The sequence below is a fragment of the Rhinolophus hipposideros genome, assembly GCF_964194185.1.
Source record: "Rhinolophus hipposideros genome assembly, chromosome: 19".
Lineage (NCBI taxonomy): Eukaryota > Metazoa > Chordata > Mammalia > Chiroptera > Rhinolophidae > Rhinolophus > Rhinolophus hipposideros.
In genome coordinates this window covers 43,801,447-43,826,917 of record NC_138065.1, presented here as the reverse complement: position 1 = coordinate 43,826,917, position 25,471 = coordinate 43,801,447, and the positions used below count along the sequence as shown (strand labels likewise).

The 25,471-nt window shown below is 36.2% G+C and overlaps 1 protein-coding gene across 3 annotated transcripts in view; it reads right to left on the bottom strand.

Annotated features, from left to right (window-relative positions):
* ACBD6 (acyl-CoA binding domain containing 6) overlaps nucleotides 1-25,471 on the bottom strand; it is a 146,741-nt gene that overhangs the window by 9,659 nt on the left and 111,611 nt on the right. For all 3 annotated transcript variants that reach the window (XM_081025864.1, XM_081025865.1, XM_081025866.1), the window contains one exon: nucleotides 18,747-18,777. In XM_081025864.1, the coding sequence (XP_080881990.1) occupies nucleotides 18,747-18,777 (31 nt within the window). The remainder of the gene's footprint in view (nucleotides 1-18,746; nucleotides 18,778-25,471) is intronic.

Sequence of the window (25,471 nt, the reverse complement as noted above, 5' to 3'; positions counted from 1 at the left end):
GTTCGGAGGGCAAGTCTATAAAGAGTGACCTGGAGAGCCTAGAAATCTGTGGCAGTAGAGCAATTAGGAGACTGGTAGTTAGTTCTTTAGGGGGCTTGAAATTAGCCAGTGTCAGCAGGAAGATGAAGAAGGGACTGGGTAAGAGAGTCGCTGAAATTCAAGCAGGTAGGACACAGCAATGGACTTAAAAAGTTTGTGAACATTAAATTTAACAATTAATGAAGGTGATACAATGTTATATTTATAGATACTTAAACATTTAGCTTACTTATTTATATTTGCAATTTTCCTTTTGTTTTCTGGAACAAAAAATAATTTCTTTTAGGTTTAAAATATTTTTATAGGTTTTTGAAAAGCTCACTGGCCTATGATCATGCTCATTGAATAAAATGACCTGAATATTTCTACACTTGATATGAAATCCTGACACCATAAAGAAAATTACTGATAAATTTGTATAGAAACCTAAAATTTATAAATTTGAACACATGAAAATTTAAAACATCTATATACCACACACACACAATTACTATATATAAAGGTTAACCATAAACTGGGAGACATTTGCATACACAAGATAGACAAGAGCTAATATCCTTAATATTTAAAAAACTTTCACAAATCAACCCAAAAGAACAATGGGACAAAGAAGACATCTATGTTTCGTCTTGGGGACCAACAGATGTTGGTGACATTATCTCTAGAATAAGGAACCAGAAGAAGGAAGAACAGGAGGTTTTGGGGGGAACAGAAACGGGGGGGAGAAGTACCCTTGGACATAATAAACACGTGGTGCTAGGGGATATCTACATTGATAAGTTCAGCAGGGAGGTGAGATTTGAATCTGAAGAATACCAAACCCTGCCATACACATTGCTATCTTGATTATATATATTGGGTGACTTTCTGAAGACATATTTTGGCCTCAGGCTTTTTAGCACTTTCTCTGGATACTCTGTTAAATATATTTACGTATATTACATAACCATGCTGGCCAAAGAGCTACCGACCTAAGGTAGTCTCCCTTACCAAGCTAGAGAAATATGTGTGAAAAAGACATGTGGATTATTGAAAATTCTTAACGGGTCCTTAACTGTTAGACACATTTATATGGTTGGGAAATAAAAAGCTTAAGAGGCAAAAACTGTTAATACCAATTATTAAATGTATATTTGTATTTTTTACTACAATTTACATTCATCTACTTTGGATTGTGCCAATTAACATATAGAGCAAGATTCCCTGTTTTTTTCTTCATTTCCCCCTCACAGTTTATTAAGATAATATTCACTCTTTATAAAATTTGCTGAGCCCTGACAAATGTACCTACTTGTGTAACTACCACCACAACAGAAATAGAGGACATTTCCATCACCCCAGAAGTTCCCTTCCGCCTCTCTGCTGTTAACCCTCTCCCCCCACCTACACCCCTGGCAACCACTGATCTGACTTGTAGTTTTGCCTTCTCCAGAAACAGAAATCACATAGCATATAGTCTTTTGTGCCTGGCCTCTCCACTTAGCATAATGCTTTCGCGACTCATCCATGCTGCTGCAAATATGAGTATTCCTTCCCTTTTATCGCTGAGCAGTATTCTATTATATGGACGCATGTAGACATCTGGGTTGCTTCCTTTTTTGACTATATGAATAAAGATCTTATGAACACCTGGACACATGTCTTTGTGAGGACCTTTTACGTTTTCATATCCTTTGGGTAAATATTTAGGAGTGGGATTGCTGAGTCATGTGGCAAGTGAATATTTAACTATATAAGAAAAGTACCAAACTTCCAAAGTTTGCATTCCCACGAGTTATAGTGGGAAATTCCAGTTGCTTCACATCCCAGTCAGCACTTGTTATTATCCTTAAAATTCTTTTGCGCCATTCCAGTCAGATTACTACTAGACAGGTTATAATAGTCATAGTACATAGGTACAATAAAGAATATAGTCAGGTCTTCTTAGTGTGGTTTTTCAATTTGCACTTCCCTAACATCTAATGATGAGCATCTTTTATTGCACTTATTTGCCAACCATCTCTCTATCTTTGATGATTTATTTGTTCAAGTTTTTGTCCATTTATTAAGTGGGTTGTCTTCTTACAAAGTAAAAATTATTCTTTATATATTCTGGTTACAAGTTTTTTTTCCCCCCCAAAATATATGTTTTATAAATATTTTCTCCCAGACTGTGACTTGTCTTTTATTTTTTTAAGTGTGTCTTTTGAAGAGTGAAAGTTTTAAATTTTGAATGAAACTCCATTTATTTTTTTTATGGTTTGTGCTTTTTGTGTCCTATAGACACCTTTCTTCCTATAAGAAACCTTTGTGTATTTCAAGATCACAAAGACTTTCTTCTATTTCTTTTCAGTTTCAGTTCTTACCTATAGGTCACTGATCCATTTCAAGTTAAGGAAAGGGCTGAGGTTCGTTTTTGTTTTTTCTTTGTGTATATCCAACTATTCCAGTGACATTTTTCAAATAGACTATCCTTTCTTCCATTGCCTTGGTATTTTTGTCAAAAATCAATTAACCATGTTTTCTAGGTTATCCACCATGTTTCATTGATCTACATACATCTATCCTTATACCATTGTTTTGATTTCTGTAGCTTTATAGTTAAGTTTATATAGTAAGTAATAACACATGGGATGAAAAAAATCTCAGGAGAAATTAAAAACTATTTTGAACTAAATGAAAATACAAACACAACTTATCAAAATTTGTGGGATGCACTGAAAGCAGTGTTTAGAGAGAAATTTATAGCACTGAATGCATATATTAGAAAAGGAGAAAGATATAAAATCAATAATCTAAATTTCCACCTTAGGAAACCAGAAAAAGAAGAGCAAATTAAATCTAAAGTAAGCAGAAGGAATAATATGAATTATAACAGAAATTAATGAAATTGAAAACAGGAAATCAACAGAAAAAAAATTAACCAAACCAAAAGCTCATTCTTCAAAAAGGTCAATGAGATCAATAAGCCTCTAGCCAGGCTAACAAAAAAAAAAAAAAAAGAGAACAGACACATATTGCAGTCCCTCTTGTCTGAGGGGGTTACATACCAAGACCCCCAGTGGATGTCTGAAATCGCAAATAGCATCAAACCCTATATATATATATATATAGTAGGTTTCTTCCTATACACTTATACCTATGATAAAATTTAATTTATAAATTAGGCACAGTAAGAGATTAACAACAATAAGTAATAAAATAAAAAAACTGTAACAATATATTGTAATAAAAGTTAAAAGTTATGTGAATGTGGTCTCTCTCTCTCGATAACCAAGACAGCTTATAAGTGACTAACGGGCGCGGGACACACTGCACAAAGGGATGGTTGATGTCCCATGTTGGACGGAGCAGGATGGCGCAAGATTTCATTAAGCTACTCAGAATGGCACACTATTTAAAACTTAGGAATTGTTCATTTCTGGAATTTTCCACTGAATATTTTCATACTGTGGGTAACTGAAATCTCAGAAGGCGAAACCATGGATAAGGGGGGACTACTGTACTGATATCAGAAATGAAAGAGCGGACATCACTACAGGTTTAATGGACAAAGGAACAATAAAGGAATACTACGAACAACTCTGGGCCCACAAATATGATAACTTAGATGAGATGGACCAATTCCATCTCATCCATAGATCAATTTGGGGAGAATGGATAGCTTAAGAATCCTGAGTCTTCTGATCCACAAACAATAGTACTTCTCTCCACTTAGATTTTCCTTGATTTCTCTCAGCAATGTTTGGGAATTTTCAGCATATAAATTGTGCACGTATTTTATCCCTACGAATTTCATGTTTTTTGAGGCTACCGTAAATGGTATTTTTTAAAATTTCAATTTCTAATTGGTTCACTGCAAGTGTAAAGAAAAAGCAGTTGATATTTGTATATTGACTTTGTATTTTTAACTTTCAATTTCCAATTGTTTTGTTACGAGTGTATAGGAAAATGGTTGATTTTTATGTATTGATTTTTGCGTCCTGGAAACTTGCTGACCTCACTTATTCTACTAGTTTTTAAAAAAAAACAGATTCTTTGGGGTTTTCTACATAGGTAGTCATGTCATCTCTGACTAAAGGAAGTTTGATTTCTTCCTTTTCAATGTATATACCTTTTATTTCTTTTGTTTGCTGACTGCACTGCCTAGAACTGCCAGTTCCATGCTGAATCAGTGGAGAGAACGGACGTCTTTGTCACGGTCCCAGCAGAAGGAAAGCATTCAGCCTTTCACCACTGAGATGATGTTAGCTATCAATTTCCTCAGTTTGAGGAAGCTCCCTTTTATTCCTATTTTGTTGTATGTGTGTATGTGTGTGTGTGTGTGTGTGTGTGTGTATGTGTGCGCGCATGCATGTGTGTTTAAATCGTGAAGGGAGGTTGAATTTTTCAACTGCTTTTTCTACACATGTGGAGATGATCATACATTTTGGGCTTGGGTTTGATCTATTTGGTATGGTAAAATACAATGATTTTCAATTGCTGAACTAACCTTGCATTCTTGCAATAAACACATTCGATTATGGTTTATTATCCTTTTTGTATATTGCTGGGCTCAATTTGCTAACATTTTACTAAAGATGTTTGCATCTATATTCATGAGAGATATTGGCCTAAAGTTTTCTTTTCCTCTCGAGTCTTTTTTTGGTTTTGGTTGTAGGGTAATGTCGACCTCATAGAATGAGGTGGGCAGTGTTCTCTCATATTTTATTTTCTGGAAAAGATAGTGCGTAGAATCGACATTATTTCTTCCTTAAACATTTAGTAGAATTCACCAATGAAGTAATCAGGGCCTAAAGATTTTGTTGTGGGAAAATTTTTCAACGTCTTTAATAAATATGGGGCTATGTAAGTTACCTATTTCTTTCTCAGAGAAACTTGATGGTTTGTGCCTTTTCAGAAATTTGTCCATTTCCTCTAAGTGATCTAATTTATTGGTATAAAACTGTTCATAATGCTGCCTTATTTGCTTCATAATATCTGTAGAATCTGTGTTGATATTTCTCTTTCATTCCTGAAATTGGTAATTTGTTTTTCCTTTTTTTTTTTAATGGTCTGGCTTGAGGTTTTTCAATTCTATTGACACTTTCTCAAAGGTTTTCAATAATTTTCTCATTGATTTTGGTTTTCTATTTCAAGGATTTCTGCTCTCTTCTTTATTATTTTATTACTATGCTTATCTTGGGCTTAATGCTCTTCTTTTTCTAATTTTTTTAGAGGTAGAATCCTAAATCACGGATTTGAAATCTTTCTTCTTTTCTAATAAAAACATTTTAATTTCCCTTTAAGCACTGCTTTTAGCTACATCCCACAGATTTTGATAGGGTGTTCATATTCATTCAGTTCAAAATATTTTTTTTTAATTCCCCCTGAAATTTCTTCTTTGACCTATGCGTTATTTAGAAGTATGTTTATGTTTCTTACAATGGAGGATTTTCCAGATATGTGTCTGTTATTGATTTCTAATTTAATTCTGTGGTAGTCACCAAGCAAACTTTGTAAGATTTCTTTTACATTTGTTGAAGTTTGTTTTATCATCTAGAATAGGGTGTCATCTTGGTAAAGTGTTTCATGTGTACTTGAAATAACATTTATTCTGTTTATTAGGTGGAATGGTCTATAGATGTCAATTAAGGCAAGTTGATTAGCAGTACTCTTCAAGTCTTTCACATCCTTGCTGAATTTTTATCTACTTGCTCTATCAATTAGTGATTTAGTGCTTGACAATGGGTTATTTTGTTCCTTGCATTTTTGGGTCTCATATTTTTTGACTGAATGCATACCATTGTGTGTAGGACAGGGAAGGGTAAAGTAAATAATACTATTTACCCCGAGAAGTTATGCCTCTTCTTAAGTTATGCCATGAGTATGGGTGCTGAGCAATCTAGTCAGCAGCTGCACTAGGGTTGGAGTTTTGTGGGTGGTAAGAGACCTCTGATTTGTGTCAATACAGGGTCCTGAGCCCAGGGGTTCCCTGTCGCTCCCTGGAGGTAAACAGATTTTTTCCTTTACTCCTCTTCCAACAGTAGTGGATATCTGCCTGGGCCCAGGACAGGAGAAAAGGACAGAAATGGTTTGCTCTTTCCCCCATGGTTTAAGATTTTGCTTCATATGAAGTAAGGGTCCAGTAAAGTGGTAATGTTTCATGCCTCTGAGCCACTGAGGAGGGCTCTCTCTGTTCTCAATCTCTCTTAAGAGCATCAGTTAATGAAAGAGAGCACTAGAGTGAGGATTCTTCTTGGGTCTGAGTTGTTTTAAAATGCCATACTAGTTCACGTTAAGGATTTGTTAATTTTAGTGGTTTTCCTCTTATCTACTGTTTTGGTGGCTGCCTGTTCCTTGGACGCTCCACTGAAGGCGAAACAGTTTGTGTGTCTTGTAGGCACTTGTCACCCTTTGGAATCTAGTTTTCTTTGCTGGGTGTTAAATGGAAGCAGAATTCTCCAGGAGTTTGGTTTCAAATGATTTAGTATGGCATTTCCTCTTTTGCTCTCTGTTGGCACTCAGGTAAGGGTGAAGTCGTTTCACTGGCTCCCCTGACTGTCTTCACTCCACTGAGGGCTTCTTCCAGCACAGGGATTCCTGGTTATATGCTGTGAAGTGGGCATAGAGCCAACAGCCCAAACTGGGCTGTGATGAGTTATGAACTTGGGACAGCTTTGGTGACCCTTTACATTACCCATCCACTCTAATCCACCACAGCACAGGCTCAGAGGTGGTTCTAAAGGAACAGAGGTGGAGGGCAGAAATTCTTCTGAGCTAAAATCAGATCAACTGGGAACCCTATCTCTACCTTCAGTGGTGTGGGATTTCTTAGAAGGCTACTAAAATTATAAATGTTAAACTAATACTTGATGAATGAATGAATAGAAAGTAGTAGAAAGGCAGAGAAAGGCAATAATTGCCTATTTCAATTCTGGCACAGGCATTGAAGGGTTGAGATCGTATTTTGGGGTATGCAACTGACAGGGAGGAAGGTGGAGACCACATACCTTTACGAAGGCCCAGGATTCAACAGAAAATGTTTAGGAGTATAACATCCCCTTGAGAATTTAAAATTACCCCCCCCAAATAATACAACGAACATTTTTATTTTACATTTCTGAAAGGTCCTACCATGGATCACTGTACACCAAATTAGATTCCAATGGAAGACAGTTTCTTACAAGACATAACAAAGTTAAAGACAAATTGCCTAGTAACAAGTAACTGTGAGAAGAAGATATTTATTCTGCATAGGACTAGCTGCATGACATTTATATTTTGAGAAATAATCATTTAACTTTTGCCGCAGCTATCAGTCTCAACTTATTGTGAGAAACATTTGGTTAGGTTTTTAAAATTGGAACTTTTAAAGCAGTATGAGAGGAATAAATTTCCCAGTGTATAAATCTGTAATACAGGATAATAACTAGCATGATCTGTCAGGCCACACTTAGCGCAAATCTAACCCAACACTTGAGACTACGAAGCATGAAGGTCAAGGCTAAGTAGATGTGCACTCTGGCTGGAAACGCTAAGCTGGCCATCTCAGACAAAGAGGCATTCATTTCATACATGCTGTATGATGCAGTGACCTCTGAAGCAGTGAGAGATGATACAATCTATGAGTACTAACCCAGGAACGGAGCTTAAATGTTTAAGTTCCATATCTAGAGGACTAGCCGACCAGCAGAGAAAAGGCTAATGGGGCTATGTAACAATCCCCTCCAATCTAACAAACGTAAATAAAATTTTAGCTCAAGTCTAACTGTAAAGGGAGATTTAAATTTGGAATTTAATGGTTGCAAAACAGTGTTTCAGAGTAAGGGATATGGTATCCAGAAGGAAAGGAGTTTTATTAACAGAGGCTTGGGGTTCATGCAAAGACAGACTGATGTGAGAGCATAGGCAATCAGGAAGTTGTAGTTGAGACAAAAAGGAAGAGAAGAGAAGAGAAGAGAAGAGAAGAGAAGAGAAGAGAAGAGAAGAGAAGAGAAGAGAAGAGAAGAGAAGAGAAGAGAAGAGAAGAGAAGAGAAGAGAAGAGAAGAGAAGAGAAGAGAAGAGAAGAGACGAGACTGATTTCCAGGATGGGACGAGCACACAGGTGATTCTGACCCTGGTACGAGGAGGGCCTGGTGGCACCAGCTCTGGGAGACTCACTGTTGACAGGCACCTGCCATGCTTACGTTTAGCACAGAGCCAACTGGCACGCACAGGTGCCCAACAAACAGTTTTTTAAAAATAGGCTGTGAACCCCCAATTAGATGGTGAGCTACTTGACTTTATGCCTTTTTATACTCTCCTTTCCATCTAGCACAGTGCTGGGAACTTAGTATTTGCTCAAAATTCATTAGTTAATTGATTTCTCTGCCTTTGGCATCTTCAGTGAAGCACAATTCACGAGGCAGAGTCATCTTTCAGAGCTGGGTGAGCTGCCCACCCCCTCAAAATGGACAAAAGCAAAGAAGATGAGAATGGGATGAGAAGGAAAGGGGGCTAACATTTTACCCAATTAACAAGGGGCTGTATTGGTGCCCACAATGTACTGGGAAATACAAAAACAGTCATAAGCCCATCTCGGAAAAGCTTGAGCAAGTCTGTAGGGATTAGAACAGTTGCTGAATTTATGGCACCCTGGGAACCTCTATTTGTCAAGTGCCACAGAAGCAGCCTGACACTGGCACAGGTGAAGATGAATTTTCATTCAGAGCAGTGAGCCTTCTGACTCCATTAATCCTCAGGGTTTTGATGATGAATTTCTTTCTTTTTTTATTTTATTTATTTTCAGTCTAATGCCTCCTCCCACTGCCCTGTAACAGCGTGGAAGGAACAGAACAGATGGTGCTTTACGTGTAAGACCGAGGGCTCATGAGGATACAAAGTCTGCCCACTCTGAAATCACATGACTGCACGTGCAAGGAAAAGCCTTGATTTCCCCTGGGAGACACAGATGCAATGATGTGAGCATTCCCAGTGGAGGGAGAGGAGGGGAAGGCTAACAGGCCATTTACAAGGAAGACCACTCTTATACTAATATACTCTTCAGCAAGGACCATGTTTAATCACAAAATAACAGGGGGTCTGATATCTGAAGATTCAAAGATACCAAAGGAAAATAGAGGCAAATGGGGGTTTTAGTATATTGCTATGCAAAGCCCATTTAGAATGAACTAGTAAGAATGTACAGTAGAATACTGGCCTCTAGTTAACCTGCCATTGGCTCTGACCCAGTTTTAATCGGAAGAAGTCAGGATTTACAACCTGCTTAAGGATGGAGTTTGACAACTGCTATAATCAGAAGAGCTGTCAACACAAGGACAGCTGTCAAGCCAAACCGTAATTCATAAAAAATAATAGCTAAGACCCCCAAGACGTCCCCAACATTGTCTGCACTCACTGATTTAACTATACTTGGAGTTTTATGAAAGTTCCAAGAATAGGTTAAGGGTCCTAAAATAAAATAAAATCAACAAATAGCTATTGAGTGCCTATTAAATAAAAAAGGTTAAATATTAAGTGACTAAATAGATAAAATGTGCCTAGCAGATTCTCTGGCATATAGTAGGCACTTAATAAATGGTAATTATTATTATTATTATTATTATCATCATTATTATTATTACATGCCAAACTCTGTTTTGATGACCTTAAATACTGGCAAAAATCAGTGACCTGATTAAAAAAATCCAAACTGAAAATGAATCCCTCCTATAAGTGATTATTAATTAAACTTAAAATGTTAATTTCACGAAAGACTCCTGGGTTGTCAGAATACTTTAGTTTTATACATTCGTAATGCCAAAACCTCTTACTAATGTGATTTTAGTATTTAATTATCTTTTTTTCCTTTTTTTAAATTAAAGCTTATTGGGGTGACAATTGTTAGTAAAGTTACATATATTTCAGGTGTATAAGCATTTAATTATCTTGATGATAACATATATGGTATTTGGTTTGTTCTTTCTACAATGAATCATATCATCTGAGAGATAAAAATAGAGGTTGTTTTACTAGATCAATTTTGGGCAGGATTCCTGAATCAGGGATCATTTTTATTAATGTTTAAACTCTCAGTGAACAGAAATAAGACTTTTAGATAAAAGCTCACCGATAGACACAGACACTGAAATATGTGTTTACTCATAAATAATTTTGAAAAATAGTCTTGACTCACTTACTGAGGTGACCAATGATAATGGATATTCATATATTTTATTTCTAGAAGAGATTATTTTCCACAAAATAATGTCTGCTTTAAAAGGATACCAGGACTGCAATTATTTATGAAACTATGCCAAGAGGACTGGAAGTGGAATCAGAAGACCTGCACAAGTGTCTGGGCTCTGCTACCTACAACTTCTGTAACCCTGTCAAGATCACCTCATCTCTCTGCACTTCAGTCTTTCACCTGCAAATGGAGGGAAAGGAGGCCTGGCTCAGACGTTTGTTGGAAAGGTGAAGAGATTATATATATGAAAACAATAATACCACTTTATGTCATTCCAGGTTTGGTCGTTGTTTTCTTCTTTTTTAAAATTTTATTGAGGAATATTGGGGAACAGTGTGTTTCTCCAGGGCCCATCAGCTTCAAGTTGTTGTCCTTTAATCTAGTTGTGGAGGGCGCAGCTTACTGGCCCAGGGGGGAATTGAACCGGCAATCCTGTTGTTCAGAGCTCGCGCTCTAACCAACTGAGCCATCTGGCTGCATCTGGACTTTTTTTGTGTGTGTAAATTTTTCACTTGAGCATAAAATACATACAGAAGAGTTCCATAATCATGTATATAAATTCTCTTAAGATGAGTTTATCTGCATAACTAAATAATGCACAGATCAAGAATCAGATCACTGGACCACAAAAACCCTGAATAACCAAAGCAATCCTGAGAAAAAATAACAAAGCCGGAGGTATCACACTCTGACTTCAAATTATACTACAAAGTGACAATAATCAAAACAGCATGGTATTGGCAGAAAAACAGAAGCACAGACCAATGGAACAAAACTGAGAGCCCAGAAATAAACCCACATATACATGGACAATTAATTTTTGATTAAGGAGCCAAAAACATATAATGGAGAAAAGAAAGCCTCTTCAATAAATGGTGCTGGCAAAATTAGAAAGCTGCAGACAAAAGAATGAAACTAGACTGTTATTTGTCACCATATACAAAAATTAACTCAAATTTGATCAAAGACCTAAATATAAGACCTGAAACAATAAGGTACATAGAAGAAAGCACAGGTATTAAACTTATGGACTATGGTGTTAGAGAGGATTTTATGAATTTGACCACAATGTCAAGGGAAGTAAAAGCAAAAATAAATGAATAGAAATATATCAAACTAAAAAGAAACCATCAACAAAACAATAAGGCAACCAAGCAAGCAAATAGAAGATATTTGCAAACAACACCTCTGATAAGTAGCTAATATCCAAAATATATAAAGAACTCATACAACTCAACAACAAAAAACCAAACAATCCAATTAAAAAATGGGCAGAGGACCTGAACAGAAACTTCTCCCAAGAAGACATACAAAAGGCCAACAGATATATGAAAAGACGCTCAACTTCACTAGCTATTAGGGAAATGCAAATCAAAACCACAATGAGATACCTCACACATGTTAGGATGGCTATTACAAACGAGACAAGAAAGAACAAGTGTTGGAGAGGCTGTGGAGAAAAAGAAACCTTCATACACTATTGGTGGGAATGTAAATTGGTACAGTTACTATGGAAAACCCTATGAGGTTCCTCAAAAAATTAAGACTAGAATTACCACATGACCCAGCAAACCCTTTTCTGGATAACTACCTGAAAAAATTTGAGAATTTGTAAAGATATATATACCCCTATATTCACTGTAGCATTATTCACAGTGGCCAAGACATGGAAACAATTAGTTTCCTTGGATAGATGATTGGATAAAGAAGACGTCGTACTTATATACAATGGAAAACTACTCAGCCACAAGAAAAGATGAAATAGTGCCATTTGCGACAACATGGATGGATGTTGAGATTATCATGCTAAGTAAGTCAGATGGAAAAAGTCAAGAACCATATGATTTCAATCATATGTGCAATGTAAAACTGAAGCAACAAACAAACAAATAAGAACTCATAGACACAGACACCGTATGCTGGTTACCAGAGGGAAGAAGGTAAAAGGGATGAAATGTGATATATGGTGATAGAGGGAGAATGACTTTGGATGGTGAACACACGATGCAATATACAGATGATGTATTATACAATTATACACTTGACACTTACATAATTTTATTAACCAATGTCACCCCAATAAATTAATACTTTTAAAAAAGAATCAGATCATTATTAGCATCTCAGAAGAACCTCTGTCCTGTTAACTCCTTCAAATGCTACCTACTCACTTCCCCAAGGTAACAATTATCCTGTCTACGAATGCTGGAGATGAGTGTTTCCTGTTTTTGACCTTCATAAAAATGGAAGAATACAGTATGTACTCTTTTGTATCTGGCATCTTGAACTCAACAGTATGTTTGAAAGATTTATTCATGTTGTTGAATGCAGTTGTAGTTTTTCTCATTGCTGTATAGTATTCCATTGGATGAATATCTTATCCTGATCAGATCTTCTAATTCCAGAATCTGAAGATGTCAATGTTTTATCAGTTATGGAAATTATCAGTAAATATATCCTCAAACATTGATTCTTCCCTAATTTCTCCTGGAACTCTATTAAAAAGACTGAACATTCTCATTCTACTCTCAATGTATCCTTTATGTTTCCATTTCTTCATCTTTCTGTGCTACCTTTTAGAACTATCTTTCAGTTCACCATTTTTTTTAACTTGTGCCAATTCTGTACTTTAACCTATCCATTGTAAAATTTCTGTATTTTTTAAATTTATTTAAGTTCTATTTGGTTCTCTTTCAATTCTGCCTATTCCTTTTTTGAGTGTCTGTTTTTGTGTCTTTGATTTCTTGATTTTACATACATTTCTTTTGATAATTTCTATCTAGTAGTTTTATTGAAGTTCCTCGAAGTCTAACCCTGTGGTTTACCACTTCTGTTGATACTCCCTCAAGTGTATTTTATAATTTTGGATTGTGAGCTCATTTTCAGCAGGGCTTCTTTCTACAGGAATTTTGTGCTATCTTGGTTAAGGATGTGTCCCTCAAGAGAAGTTTAGCATTTGCTTCTGCCAGGTCCCTCAGCGGTAACCAGCCTAGCACACTTACTATGTTAATTTCTTTACCTGAAGGTTTCTGAAACAATGGGAGAGTATAAATTTAAACCCCAAACTTGGGTGAAGTGGAGCTTTTTTTCCTCCACCCAGATTCTGGTCTGTGGCACATGAGCTTCCTTCCTTATACTAAGTGGGACAACTTTTTCTGATCTATTGTAATTTTGTTTTTTAAACTGCGGGTATAGCTCTTTGAAGGTCCTGGCTTATGCACAGCGTCTCAGTTCCAACTCCTTATTGCATCTGGCTCAAGAAGCACCATTTCCAGGTTTGCTGGCATTGACACCCAAGCCCATAGTTTTCCCAGATTAGATCCAGTGTTAGTTCACACACTTACCATTATGGTTAGGGGACGGGAGGTGAAGGACATCCAAAGTCTTGGGGCATCCCTTATGTTAAAAACGAGGTTTGGCATAGTTTATCCAACAAATAGTAGGGGCTCAATAAATATTTGTAAAATGAATAAAATACAATTAAGAAGGCAAATCATATTCACAGTACTTATAGAGCCTGTGATATTTAGATTTAAAATAATTTAAATTTAATTTTTCAAACAGGTAATATATGTATATGGTTCCAGATACAGAAGTTATTAAAGGGGTTATAGGACAAAAATTGTCTCCTATGCTTGTATTCTAGCCCCTCTAGTTGTCTGAGTTCCTCTTCCCTTAACCAACATTAGCATTTTGTGTATCCCTCTAGAGATGTCTTATGCATTTACTAGCCACTATGCATAGATATATTCATGGCAACACACTACATACGTTGTTCTTCACCTTAATCCTTTCACTTAATAATATATCTTACGAGATTTTATCTTTATCAGTATATAAAGAAAATATAACTTATTTTGAAGCCAGTCAGAAAGACCTTTTGTAAAACCCCAACCCTGTTGCTATCTAGAATGCGTTTTACATCTATCAGATGTAAATGGACGCAGTCCCACATCCATAAAGGCATTCACCCCTAATGGTTAACTAGAAATGACAGAGTGACTCATCTACATTCTCAAGGGCACATTCAGTCTGGTTAAGCTGTTTCTACAGTTTCTGGATGGAGAAATGAAAGGAAAACACAACACTTGCCACAGACAAGGCACTAAAAAATGTCTGAACGAGCAGATGCAAGAAGGAATGAGGGGATGGAAATAAGAATAGGTATAGCTGTGCACGTGGATGCGGGGGCAGGGTTGTCTTCCTAAGCAGAGGAGTCAACGCTGGACCTCATGGCAAGTATTTTGGAGCAAAAGAAAAAGCTCACTTAAAGCCAGGCACCTGGGAAAAACGGTAGCCCTGAATTTTGTACTGACGGCCTCACAGTCACTGTGATGAGTTTCTTCTTTCTCTTTTCTGATTCTCTGTTTCACTTATGCCTGGTTGTCCCAGGTTGCGCCATGGCTGTGGAGGTGGCCAAGGAAAGTTTTCTGGGTTGAAATTTAGCGTTTAGAATTGCCAGCTCTTGGTGATGTTAGAAGAGCTGTATGACAGAATGATCACAGAAACATGTTAGAGGACTGAGAAACCTGAATGCTGCAGAAGGAGGCATGCAGAAGGCATTCAGTTCTCTCTCCTTTCCTGGTAAATCTAGAGATATGGGTTTGCATTTCTGGTTTCCATAGGTAAATTTAAATTGGTTGGGTTTTGGTTTCCTCTTTTGTAAAAGGGGGAAAATAACTACTTTAGAGGGTTGTTTATGGAAGGGAGCCTAGAGGTTACTTACCTCCCACTGTACTGTATATGCACATTTTTAGTGGTTTATCTTTCAAAAGCATTTGGTAACAAAATGTGTGTGTGTGTGTCTGTGTGCATTTGTGTCATTTTAATTAACCAATATTTTAACTACAGCCTACAGAGGAATATACAGGCTGATAAAACAAAGTTTTGGCTATTACAAATAATGCTGTAATAAAGGTTTCTAATCCTGTCTCCTTATATATATGTCCAACAGTATTTCTAGGGTATATATCTGGAGGTAGACTTGCTGGGCTGTAGATCTTACTCGATCTTGCCAAACTGACCTCCAAAGTGCTTCTAACAGTTGACATTCTCACCAGCAATGCAGGAGAGCTCTTGCTGCTCCACATTCTAATGCTAACGTTTGCAGATGTTTACATGTTGCCCATCGGACCAGTGTGAAATTACATCTAAATGTTTGAGTCTGCATTCCATGATTATTGTTGGGAGATAATTCTCCAAGGGCCTTTTGTGATTCTGTACCTCTTATGAGCAGAGATAATGACAGATTTTGTTCCAGACTATCTTTTCAAGGATGTCTGGATAGTGCACAGCCTTGGACAACAGAATAGAGGGCAGGTTTGTTTACTGTCCAGAATAATAGAGACAGTACGTTCTCCAGGGCAAAGGTAGGTAAGTTTGTCTGCGACTCATTATAAAAGACTGGTGTTCCCTAAGCTTAGGGTTCCTAAGCTATGACAGGCACACTGGGTGTGCAGGATTTACCTGGGCTTCTCTGATCTACTTTGCTCCTGTGGACTCAAGGGGAAAGGACACAGACATGAAGCTTGTGCTGCTGGCTGTGCTGTGGTCAGCAGTCTTCCGTCTCTGATCCAGGAGTTTTGTGCCCTTTGGCAGCATCCGCGCAATTGTCAGCCTAACTTGTTAGCCTGCAAGTAGGGCATAATCCCAGACTATTCATAGTTCTTGACAGTTAGTGGGGTTGAGTATCTTTTCTTGTTTATTGGCTATCTGGCTTTTTCCATTTGTGAACTGACTATCCATATTTTGGCGTCTATTTTTCTATTTGGTTATCTTTCTTATTGACTGGGCAGGAGGTATTTTTGATATATTTCGAAGAATGAGCTCATGTAAGTTATTTTAAATACCTTCTCCCAGACTGTGCACTGTATTTTTACTTTGCTTATATAGCTTTCATTTTACAGAAATTAAAAATTTTAATGTAGTCGTCATCATTTAAATTATGATTTGTACTTTTGTGTGTTTTGTGTGTTACCCCTGCATTAGCCCAGGTCTTAGCCCCAGTAAAAGATAGTTGGAAGCAGGATGAGAACTACTGGAGTCCTTTCCTCCCAGGAAGAAGGCGCCCTGACCGGGAGCTAGGAGGAGAGGGAGCCCCGTTCTTGGCTGCTACACTCTGGAGGAGTTTCCACCCTGTTATGTTGGGAAGGGAAAGGGAGGGAGACATCTTATATCTAATACCATAGACTCGTGCCTTCTCTTCAAATTTTCACAGATTTTCATGACTGGATGTTTCTTCATTTGCTATTTGTTCTTAGGACCATTTCCAGAAGCTTTAAATGGTTGTATTTTTAAAATACGTTTCATTAGTTTCACAGGGGAGCAGGTCAGTGGAGCTTCTCACTCTGTCACGGCAGAAGTCAACCTCTTCCTTCATTATTGTAGCTTTAAAATAACATCTTGATATTTGGACAAGTCCCTCTTTCTTATTTTTCTTCAAAGTGCCTTAGTTATTGTTAGCCATTTTGTTCTTCCATATAAATTTTAGGACAAGTTTGTTAAATGCCACAAAAAGCCTGCTGGAATTCTTATGAAAATTCTCTTAATTTGTACTTTAGTTTGGGGAGAATCCATCTTTATGATATTGAGTCTTCTCACTCGTTAACATGGAGTATTTCTCCTATTTAGGTCTTTTAAAAAAGTCTTTAAAAAAAGTATGTGATTTTTTTTTCTATGAAGGCTTTGCATATCTTTTGGTAAGGCGAGTGCTAGAATTTTGTTATCACAAAAAGTATCTTTAATTTTTTTCATTTTCTATCTTTTTATACTAATGTTTGAGAATGTAATTTTAAACAATTGATCTTGTATTCAGCAGCCTTGCTAAACATTGTACTATTCGTTTCAATAATCTGACTGTGGCGTCTCTTCTATTTCTATGTAGCTACTTACATTGTTAGAAAATGATGATTTTGTTTCTTTTTATCCATCCCTCCTACCTTTTATTTCTTTTGCTTTTCTGTGTAGTTTAGAATTCCAATACAATATTAAAGAGAAATAGTTATGGTAGGTATCCTTTTCTTGTTCCTGATTTTAAAGGAAATGCTTCAAATATTCCATCTTTAATAATAATGTTTGCACTAGGTTTTTGATACATAACTTAATCAGGCATGGAAGTTTCCTTCCATTTCTAATTTATTAAGAGTTTCATCATAAACAGTAATATCAGGTAACATTTAGAGTACATACCAGGTGTCAGACATTGTTCTAAGCACTTTACATGGATTAACTCATATGCTCGTAACATATCTCTGAAGATTTTATCTCTATTTCACCATTAGAAAACAGGTACAGTGAGATTGAATAATCTAAGTTCAGTAGTAGAATTAGAATTTGAATCCAGAAGTCTGGCTTAAGAGCCCCAGGTCATAATCACTTTTCCATATTGCTTCTTAGAATGAGTGTTGAATTTCCTCAAATGCTTTTTCTGCATTTGATTTGACCGTATGATTTTTCACCTAATTTGTTGATGTGGCAAATTACATTAATAAATTTTAAAAATGTTAAATCAGCTTTGAATTCCTGACATAAATTCAACTTGATTATAATACATCTATTTAAAATACACTGATGGATTGCATTCGCTAATATTTTCTTTAGAATTTTTGCATGTATGTTCAAAAGTGAGATCGACTCACAATTTTCCTTTTTCTTGTAGCTTTTGGTGCCCAGGTTATACTAGCGAAACCCGTAAATGATTTGGGACATGCACACTTGGTGACATGTCAATCTTCATTATCAGGTTGATAAATACAGTTACCATAACAGCAAGCCCAACAGTTTAGACTCCTAGACAACACAGTGAGGTTCCTGACGTCCAAACAAATGCTAAGCAGTGGACAAATGTGTCCAGGGGCCTCTGGGCCACTTAGTATTCAATGGCAGTCTAGGATTGCCCAAATCAGCAAAACCACCTAATGCATCCCTCCCCAAAACTCTGAAGGTGCTTGGTCCTTACTCCGGTTTAAGTATCAATGGCTGTCATTTATTCAACCATATTCACACCCAAATAGAATAAAAGTTAAGACTATTTTTACTAGTACTTTACAGTTTACAAAATACTTAAATATCTTTTTTCTTACTGAAGTTACCTCCTTAAGAGCTATGTTATTTCCATTTTATAGATTATCCTCTATTTTATAGATGATTTAAGTGAAGATCACTTAAGTAGGCTAATCAGTTAGTAAGGGAAATGAGTTAAAAAATCAAATCTACTTTTCTTCACTCCAACTACATCAAGAAACTACTCCTTGGAGGAGAAGTTCTAGCTCCTAATTGACAATGATTAGCATCTCGGTTGTCACTGACAAGAATAAGAATGAAATAATACATTTTCAAAGGGGGGTTGAAACTTAATATATCTTCAACTTAGAGGTTACTCATCTATTTTTTAAACAGAAAGTTAACTGAATCTCTGCTAGTGGCCAGGCATTTTTCTAAGCTCTATTTAGGGTTGGACAAAGTTGAGATAAACAAATCAAGTTTCAAATGATTATTAATAATTTAGAAACATCTTACCATAATGTAGAGCTGTTTGACCTTCGTTGTCCTATAAAAGAAACAAATAATACATTTAGAAATCTAAGTTACTGCAAAAGTTTGGAAGTCCTTATGTACTCTATGCTCTAGTAAACTTATCTGATATTACAAAGTTCCATAGGTTTACCAAATACAGGAAGCAAAGAAGTCAGTTCTTTGAGGCCTCACAGTAACTTTTGGTCAAGCTCTATCTTGGAGAAAAGGAGAATGCTGAATAGAATATTGGTTACCAGGGGCTGGTGGGAAGGAGGAAGGGAAATTATGAATCTGTACAGAATTTCAGTTTGGGTTTGTGAGAAAGTGCTGGAGATGAATAGTGGACGTGATCACACAACAACATGAATGCAATTTAAGGCCACTGACCTGCATACTTACAAATGGTTAATTTTATGATATGCATATTTCCCCAGAATTTAAAAAAGAGAATAGAAAGAGTAAAAAGTGTGAGCCAAAACTGCAAGTGGCAATGCTCTCCACTTCTTGGAGAAAACCAGTCTGCTTAGGAGAGAAAGAAATATTCACAAGGGAAATAGCAGCGGTGAGAGATGGAGAGAGAACGGGAGTTGGGTTCTTGTCCTTCCAACCATCTCCTTGCCTTTCTCGGTTAGATGAGCCAACAACAAAATACTCCCTCGACAAATGGGACCTTTTCGTCACCTGTGAACAAGAGTCCTCACTAATACAGAACGCAAAACAACTGATGACCAGGGCCTTGGTCATCTTCCTCCCAATTCCTTCTCCTCGTAATTTTGTGAGTGCGAGTTCCCAATCAGAACAACTGTTGGATTGTCACAACTGTATGCTCTTCACGCTGCTGGAAAACTTATCCTCCAACCTTTTAAAGACAGTGTCTTACTCTTTTTTCATGTTTTAAAATTTATCTTGGATATATTCGAGCATTTTAAGTACACTTATTTTATAGTCCCTGTATTTCTTCAAGTTCAGGGAGACGAGGCAGGGTGACCTACAAGTGATTTTCGTTGTGCTGCCTGAGATTTGCTTATTATTGGTAGCTTCCTGTGTGCTTCATAATTTTGGATTGTAAATTCATTTTAAGTGGGGTTTTTACCTGTGAAAAATTCTGTGCTGTGTTCCCTGGACTGAGAGTCTTTCCTTCCGGAATAATTTTGCTTTTGTTTGTGTCAGGCACCAGAGAGCTGCATAGAGGGGATAAATTTTCCCATGTGCCTAATGAGAGATTTTGTTCTTATCCAATAATTTGGTATTAAATATAAATTTTATTTTAAAAATGGTATTTCAAGCAAATATATGATAAAGGAGGCACTGAAGAAAATTGGTTGTAAGGAATTAGAAGTAGTGATAAAAAATTATGAGTTAGCAATATAATTTTGAGTAATTTTTAATATTGTTTCTAAGCTTGGAATGTATTGCCTCTCTTTATCTATGAGATCTGTAAGTCTATAATAGAATATGATTAAACTAAAATTTGGAAATTTGCAAATAAATTTTATGATTATTTTTCTAAGAATTTTTCTAGATACATGAGTTAAGCCTTTAGTTGAAGGTTACAGGCATACTCCTTTCTTAAAAAAAAAAGTAGGTATAGTAACTTCATTTAACTGGCATCTTTAGAGAATGAAAAATCTGTCAGCACATTTTTCAAATAATTGGAACACTGTACTTTGAACATACATGTAATAAGTACTTATACATACACGTAGTAAGTACTTATACATATATGTAATAAGTACTTTGAACATACATGCAATAAGTACTTATACATACATGTATAAGTACCCCATTTGCACGGGTACTTATAAATGGCTCTTTACAATTACAAGCATCACAGGGTTACCACTCCCCGCCATCTACTTCTTGTTTGTCATGTTGCTCAGATGACCACGCCTAATTTGGGGCTTTTGAGTTCAGATGCTGTGAGCCGAAGTGTTCTCGTGTTTAATGTGAAATATTGAGATTTTTGATTTTTCAACTTAGAGCATGTCCACCTAGAAATCAATTAGAGCAGGGACGTGAACATAGGAACCATGACTCCAATCACAGAATTGATGGGCAAGTGGGGAATGGGAAGATAAGACAATCAGATTGTCTTCCAAGAGTACTAACAAAAAGGAGTGCTTTAAAAAGACATTTTCAGAATTTTCTTCAATTCTAAATTGTTTACATGTCTAAAGAACAGGCATTTGGGTGAAACAAAGACAGGACTATTTTATTATTTTCAATTGTAGTCTTTAGGGATTTAAATGTAAATTATTCTTCTTTCATTTATCTTTTGTATGCCTAGCACATAATAAGCACTCAAGAAGTATTTGATCAATGAACTCAATGATTATGACTCATATAAACCCTGTTCAGTTTTTTAAATTATTATTAATTATTTTAAATCAACTACTACATTACAATACTCTTATTGTGATCATGATACTGTAATAAAACACATCATCTTGTATCTACAAAATCTTTATCTCTGTTAGTTCCCTTTGTAACGTACACACGTTACAGAGGAATCTGTATTAAAGCATAAATGTGACGCTGAATAGTTTTTTCTTGGTAACCTCAAAATAGAATGTAGGAACCCAAACCTTAGACTTTATAAACATTCTGTTTTAAAATATATTACAAAGAATAAATGGAATTGAATGTCAAGAATGAGTAAGTGAAAGCTTTTACTCATCTGGTTTACAACTTATATCAGCTAATTTTTCTAAATTTAAGTTGATTAAATTTTTTGGTTGTTTCATTTCAAATGACCACACCAGAAGAGGGTTGTTTGTCATGGTTATTTATGCTTTCCTTTCTGTTTTAGCTTCAAAGAAATGTTCAAATTTAATAAATATGGAGTTGTTATAAACAGCAGGAAAAACAATTCCAATAAATTAAAATTGGTCATACATTTGAAATCTTTGTAAGGGATTATACATTAGGGTGAAATAAAAATACTCCATTGAATTAAACTAAACAAAATCACATAATAAATTTAAAATGTAGACAAATTCAACCATGCTTAAAATTCAAACTACAAAAGCATAGAAACATGCAACCCCTATACTATGCCTCCGTATCTTTTCTGTCCCAATAAATAATAAAAATTCATAAGGAACACAAATGAATGACAAAATAATACAGGAAATTTAAAGACCCATACTCTCAAACATGAAAAGGGAAAATGTACCTATGATCCCTCATTACCTTTAAAACAGTAGAGAACCAGTGAAGCACCTCACCTTCTGGCCTGGCCCTGTGTTCTGACTCCTGTAGGACGCTGAACTCTCTGAGATTGGGTTTAATTTAAAACCAGCCACTCTTCTTTATAACTTTCAGTTGAACCAGGAGCCTTCACAATCCTTCACAGTTCTCTCACCCACCTTCCTCTTTTACCTTGTATTATATGAATGTGTCTGTGTTCTCCTGCTCTTTTGAAGGTAAGAACCTTGGCATAGTTTAACTGTATAGACCCCTACTTCCTTTCTCCCTAGTATCTAGCACAAAACTTGGCATAAAATAAAAGTTAAATAAAACTAACTAACTAACTAACTAACTAAATAAATAAATAAATAAACAAACAAACTACTTGCAGGGAAACCAAATATAACTATACCTCAGTAAGCAGGGGACTTGAATTCTGCATTCTCAAGTACCTGGAATAGGGACCAAAGTATGGAGAGAAATGCTGATAAGGGCCACATTAAACATGTCTGTGACTAGCTGGCTCATTGTCTAGAAGGGTTCTTTTTGCTGGTTTGAGAAAGCAATGAAATGCCAGTCGCTGCCTATGAAATATGAGATGCAACAGGAGGCAGGAGAGACATGGAAAGCGCAAAGTGAAGGAAAGCAGGGAGTAGAGAGCAGAAATGGTAAGAGGGCCAGCAAAGCCTAATGGTAATTAGAAGAAAGAATGGGGGCAGCTACAGTAGCAGCCAGCAGAAATTAGAAGCTGTGACAGCGGTGGGAAGTTGCAGACATTTTAGACCACAGAGAATAGCCAGCCATAAAGAGGGCTGGGCTGCATGCCAACCAGTAGATTTTAGCAATCTCAAGAGAGAAAGAGAAGCTGTAGCCCTAGGCTTCACGCCATCTATAAATACCCACATAGTATGGTGCAACGATTTAGGAAGGAAGCAAAGGAGTACAGAATATATTTTAGAAAGAACAATTTTATAAAAAAAAATTTATAAAATAAAAAGCAGAATGTAGTTGTTCAGCTATTTGAAATCAACACTGATCTAGAATGTTTAGGTAGTTAAGTAGTTGAGTTTATTAGAATAAGAAAAGAAAAAGGAACAAACATTGGCTGAATTCCTATTGTACGCTGGAAGTTTTAGGAACAGCATTTATTTTAATGCTCACAGCAACTCTATTACATAAATGTGATTGTTCCCATTTTCAAGCTGGGTAAAATGAGGCTCAGAGAGATTATATATAACATGCCTAAGGTCTCAGGCCCTTTGTCATCAAAATCCAGGTTTTCTCAACTCTACTATGCTGCTGAAAAGGAGCAAGGGGAATTAATACAAATAAATGCAAGTAAGGAGACATGTGGTTCAAGTCTTTATTTTTGCAGGTTACAGAAAATAGCTAGTCTCACACACAGCATACTGTGTAATTCCTATTAACCATAACCTCCAAACTGATGATCACATTCAGAGAGTGAATAATCACGCTCTTCAGGACCACCCATCATCTTTACTCCTGCTTAGTTGATTGCTGTACTTTTTCAAGTATGCATATATCAAGAACCTGCAGCTTAGTCTATACATTAAAAAAGAAATTAACCTACTAAGCTGGTCCAGCATTCAAAGTTAGGTACATAAGATAATAGAGCCAAATTGCTTTCTCTTCTGAAGGGTGTTTTGCTTGCTGCATTGCTGTTTTATAATGCTATACTGTAAAAACTCAACATACCTCAATCTACTCTATTCTTAATCCTCTGTATGGTAAACAATCAGATGTCCAGTGGAGAAATCCAAGAAATGATTCTTTCCAGTCACACTCCTTCACCCTTCACTTTCACAATGAAAATTTTCATAGTCTGTTAGGTCCACAAAATAGTTCCCCACCCACACAGGATGCTATGAAATAGGCACTTTCATTTGTGGTTGGTAGGAGCATAGATTAGTATATTCAGAAAATGTTCATTGCCTCTGGTTTAGCATTTCTAGAATATATTTTTTAAAATACTTCAAATATTTTAAAAGGTTTATGAAAAAAAGAGTTCATCCCAGTATTATCTAGATTAGGAAGAAATTGGAAACAATTTAATGTCCAACAATATAATGTGTTTCCCAGAAAATAAGACCTAGCCAGACCATCAGCTCTAATGCATCTTTTGGAGCAAAAATTAATATAAGACCCGGTATTATGTTATATTATATATTGTATTATATTAATTATATTACCTGGTTCTTATATTAAAATAAGACCCGGTCTTATATAAGAGCAGGTCTTGAATTAAAATAGGGAAACACTGTAGGAAAAGTTAGTATGTCTGTTAAGTAGATTATTATGCAGCAATTTAAAAATGATGGTCATAAGATATTTATAACTTAGAAAATCACAATATTATTAGCCTACTAAGGAAGAATCAAAATGTTTTTAAAAGATCTCAACTATGTGAAACAAGCAAAGAAACAAAAAAAAACGTATATTGAAAACATTTTTAAAAACCTACTACAAATGTAGATTAATCACTCTAAAAAACATCCATTATATTAATCCTTCTTACACACATACACACACACACACACGCCCACACGCACACACGCACACAGCTGTTCCTTAATCTGAGCATCATAGCTTCCATGGTCTGGTTTTACTTTATTCCATTATTCTTCATTACAAACACATCTTAGATTGAGCTATTCCTGCTACCTATCCCTATCCCCACCTCGGTGGCCATCAATTATCACCTAGCCTTACAGTTCATGACAGGCCACGGTTCCTTTTTCAAGATGTCTCTTGACTTCTGTGACTCACACTAATCCCCCTCCCCGCCTCCGCCATCACCTCTCCCAAAGTACTTTTAGAGTACCTCTCCTTATGGCACTTGATTATATTCTGGCTCCCAACTGTTCGGGTTATTTAATGAGTGCTTCTGGTCTCAACGGTAAGTAAGCTGAGGGCAGGGATCATGGCTGATACTTCTTTTGTGTCCCCTGGTATCTTGCAGCATCCAGCTCATGGAATAGTAAGTACTTAATAAAAATACCTGAGTTGAATTTAACAATCTCAGGGTTGTCAGAGATCTTACGTTTGTATTGTTGATTTTATTCCTATGGTAGTCTGTGTGCTAAATGTCTAGTAATTACTCTCTTCACCATGATAAGTAATGCCAGGAAATGTAACATGGATGAGTTGTAGGTGTCTATTTCCAGATTAAACTGACAATAATGGTTTTATTCTCAATCTAGACATCTTTGTATCATTCTATGGCTTACATTATTTGTTGGGCATTCATTTAATCCGAGTGCTCTGTCAGTTTTCTACTATATATTAGTATTTCCTGAAAACGCAATGAGACATCACTTCACACCCATTAAGATGGCTACTGTCAAACACACAGAAAATAACCAGTGCTAGCGAGGATGTAGACAAATTGGAACCCTTGTACATTGTTGGTGGAAATGTAAAATGGTGCAGCTGCTGTAGAAAACAGTATGACAGTTTCTCAAAAAATTAAACATAGAATTACTACATGATCCAGCGATTCCACTTCTGGGTATCTACCG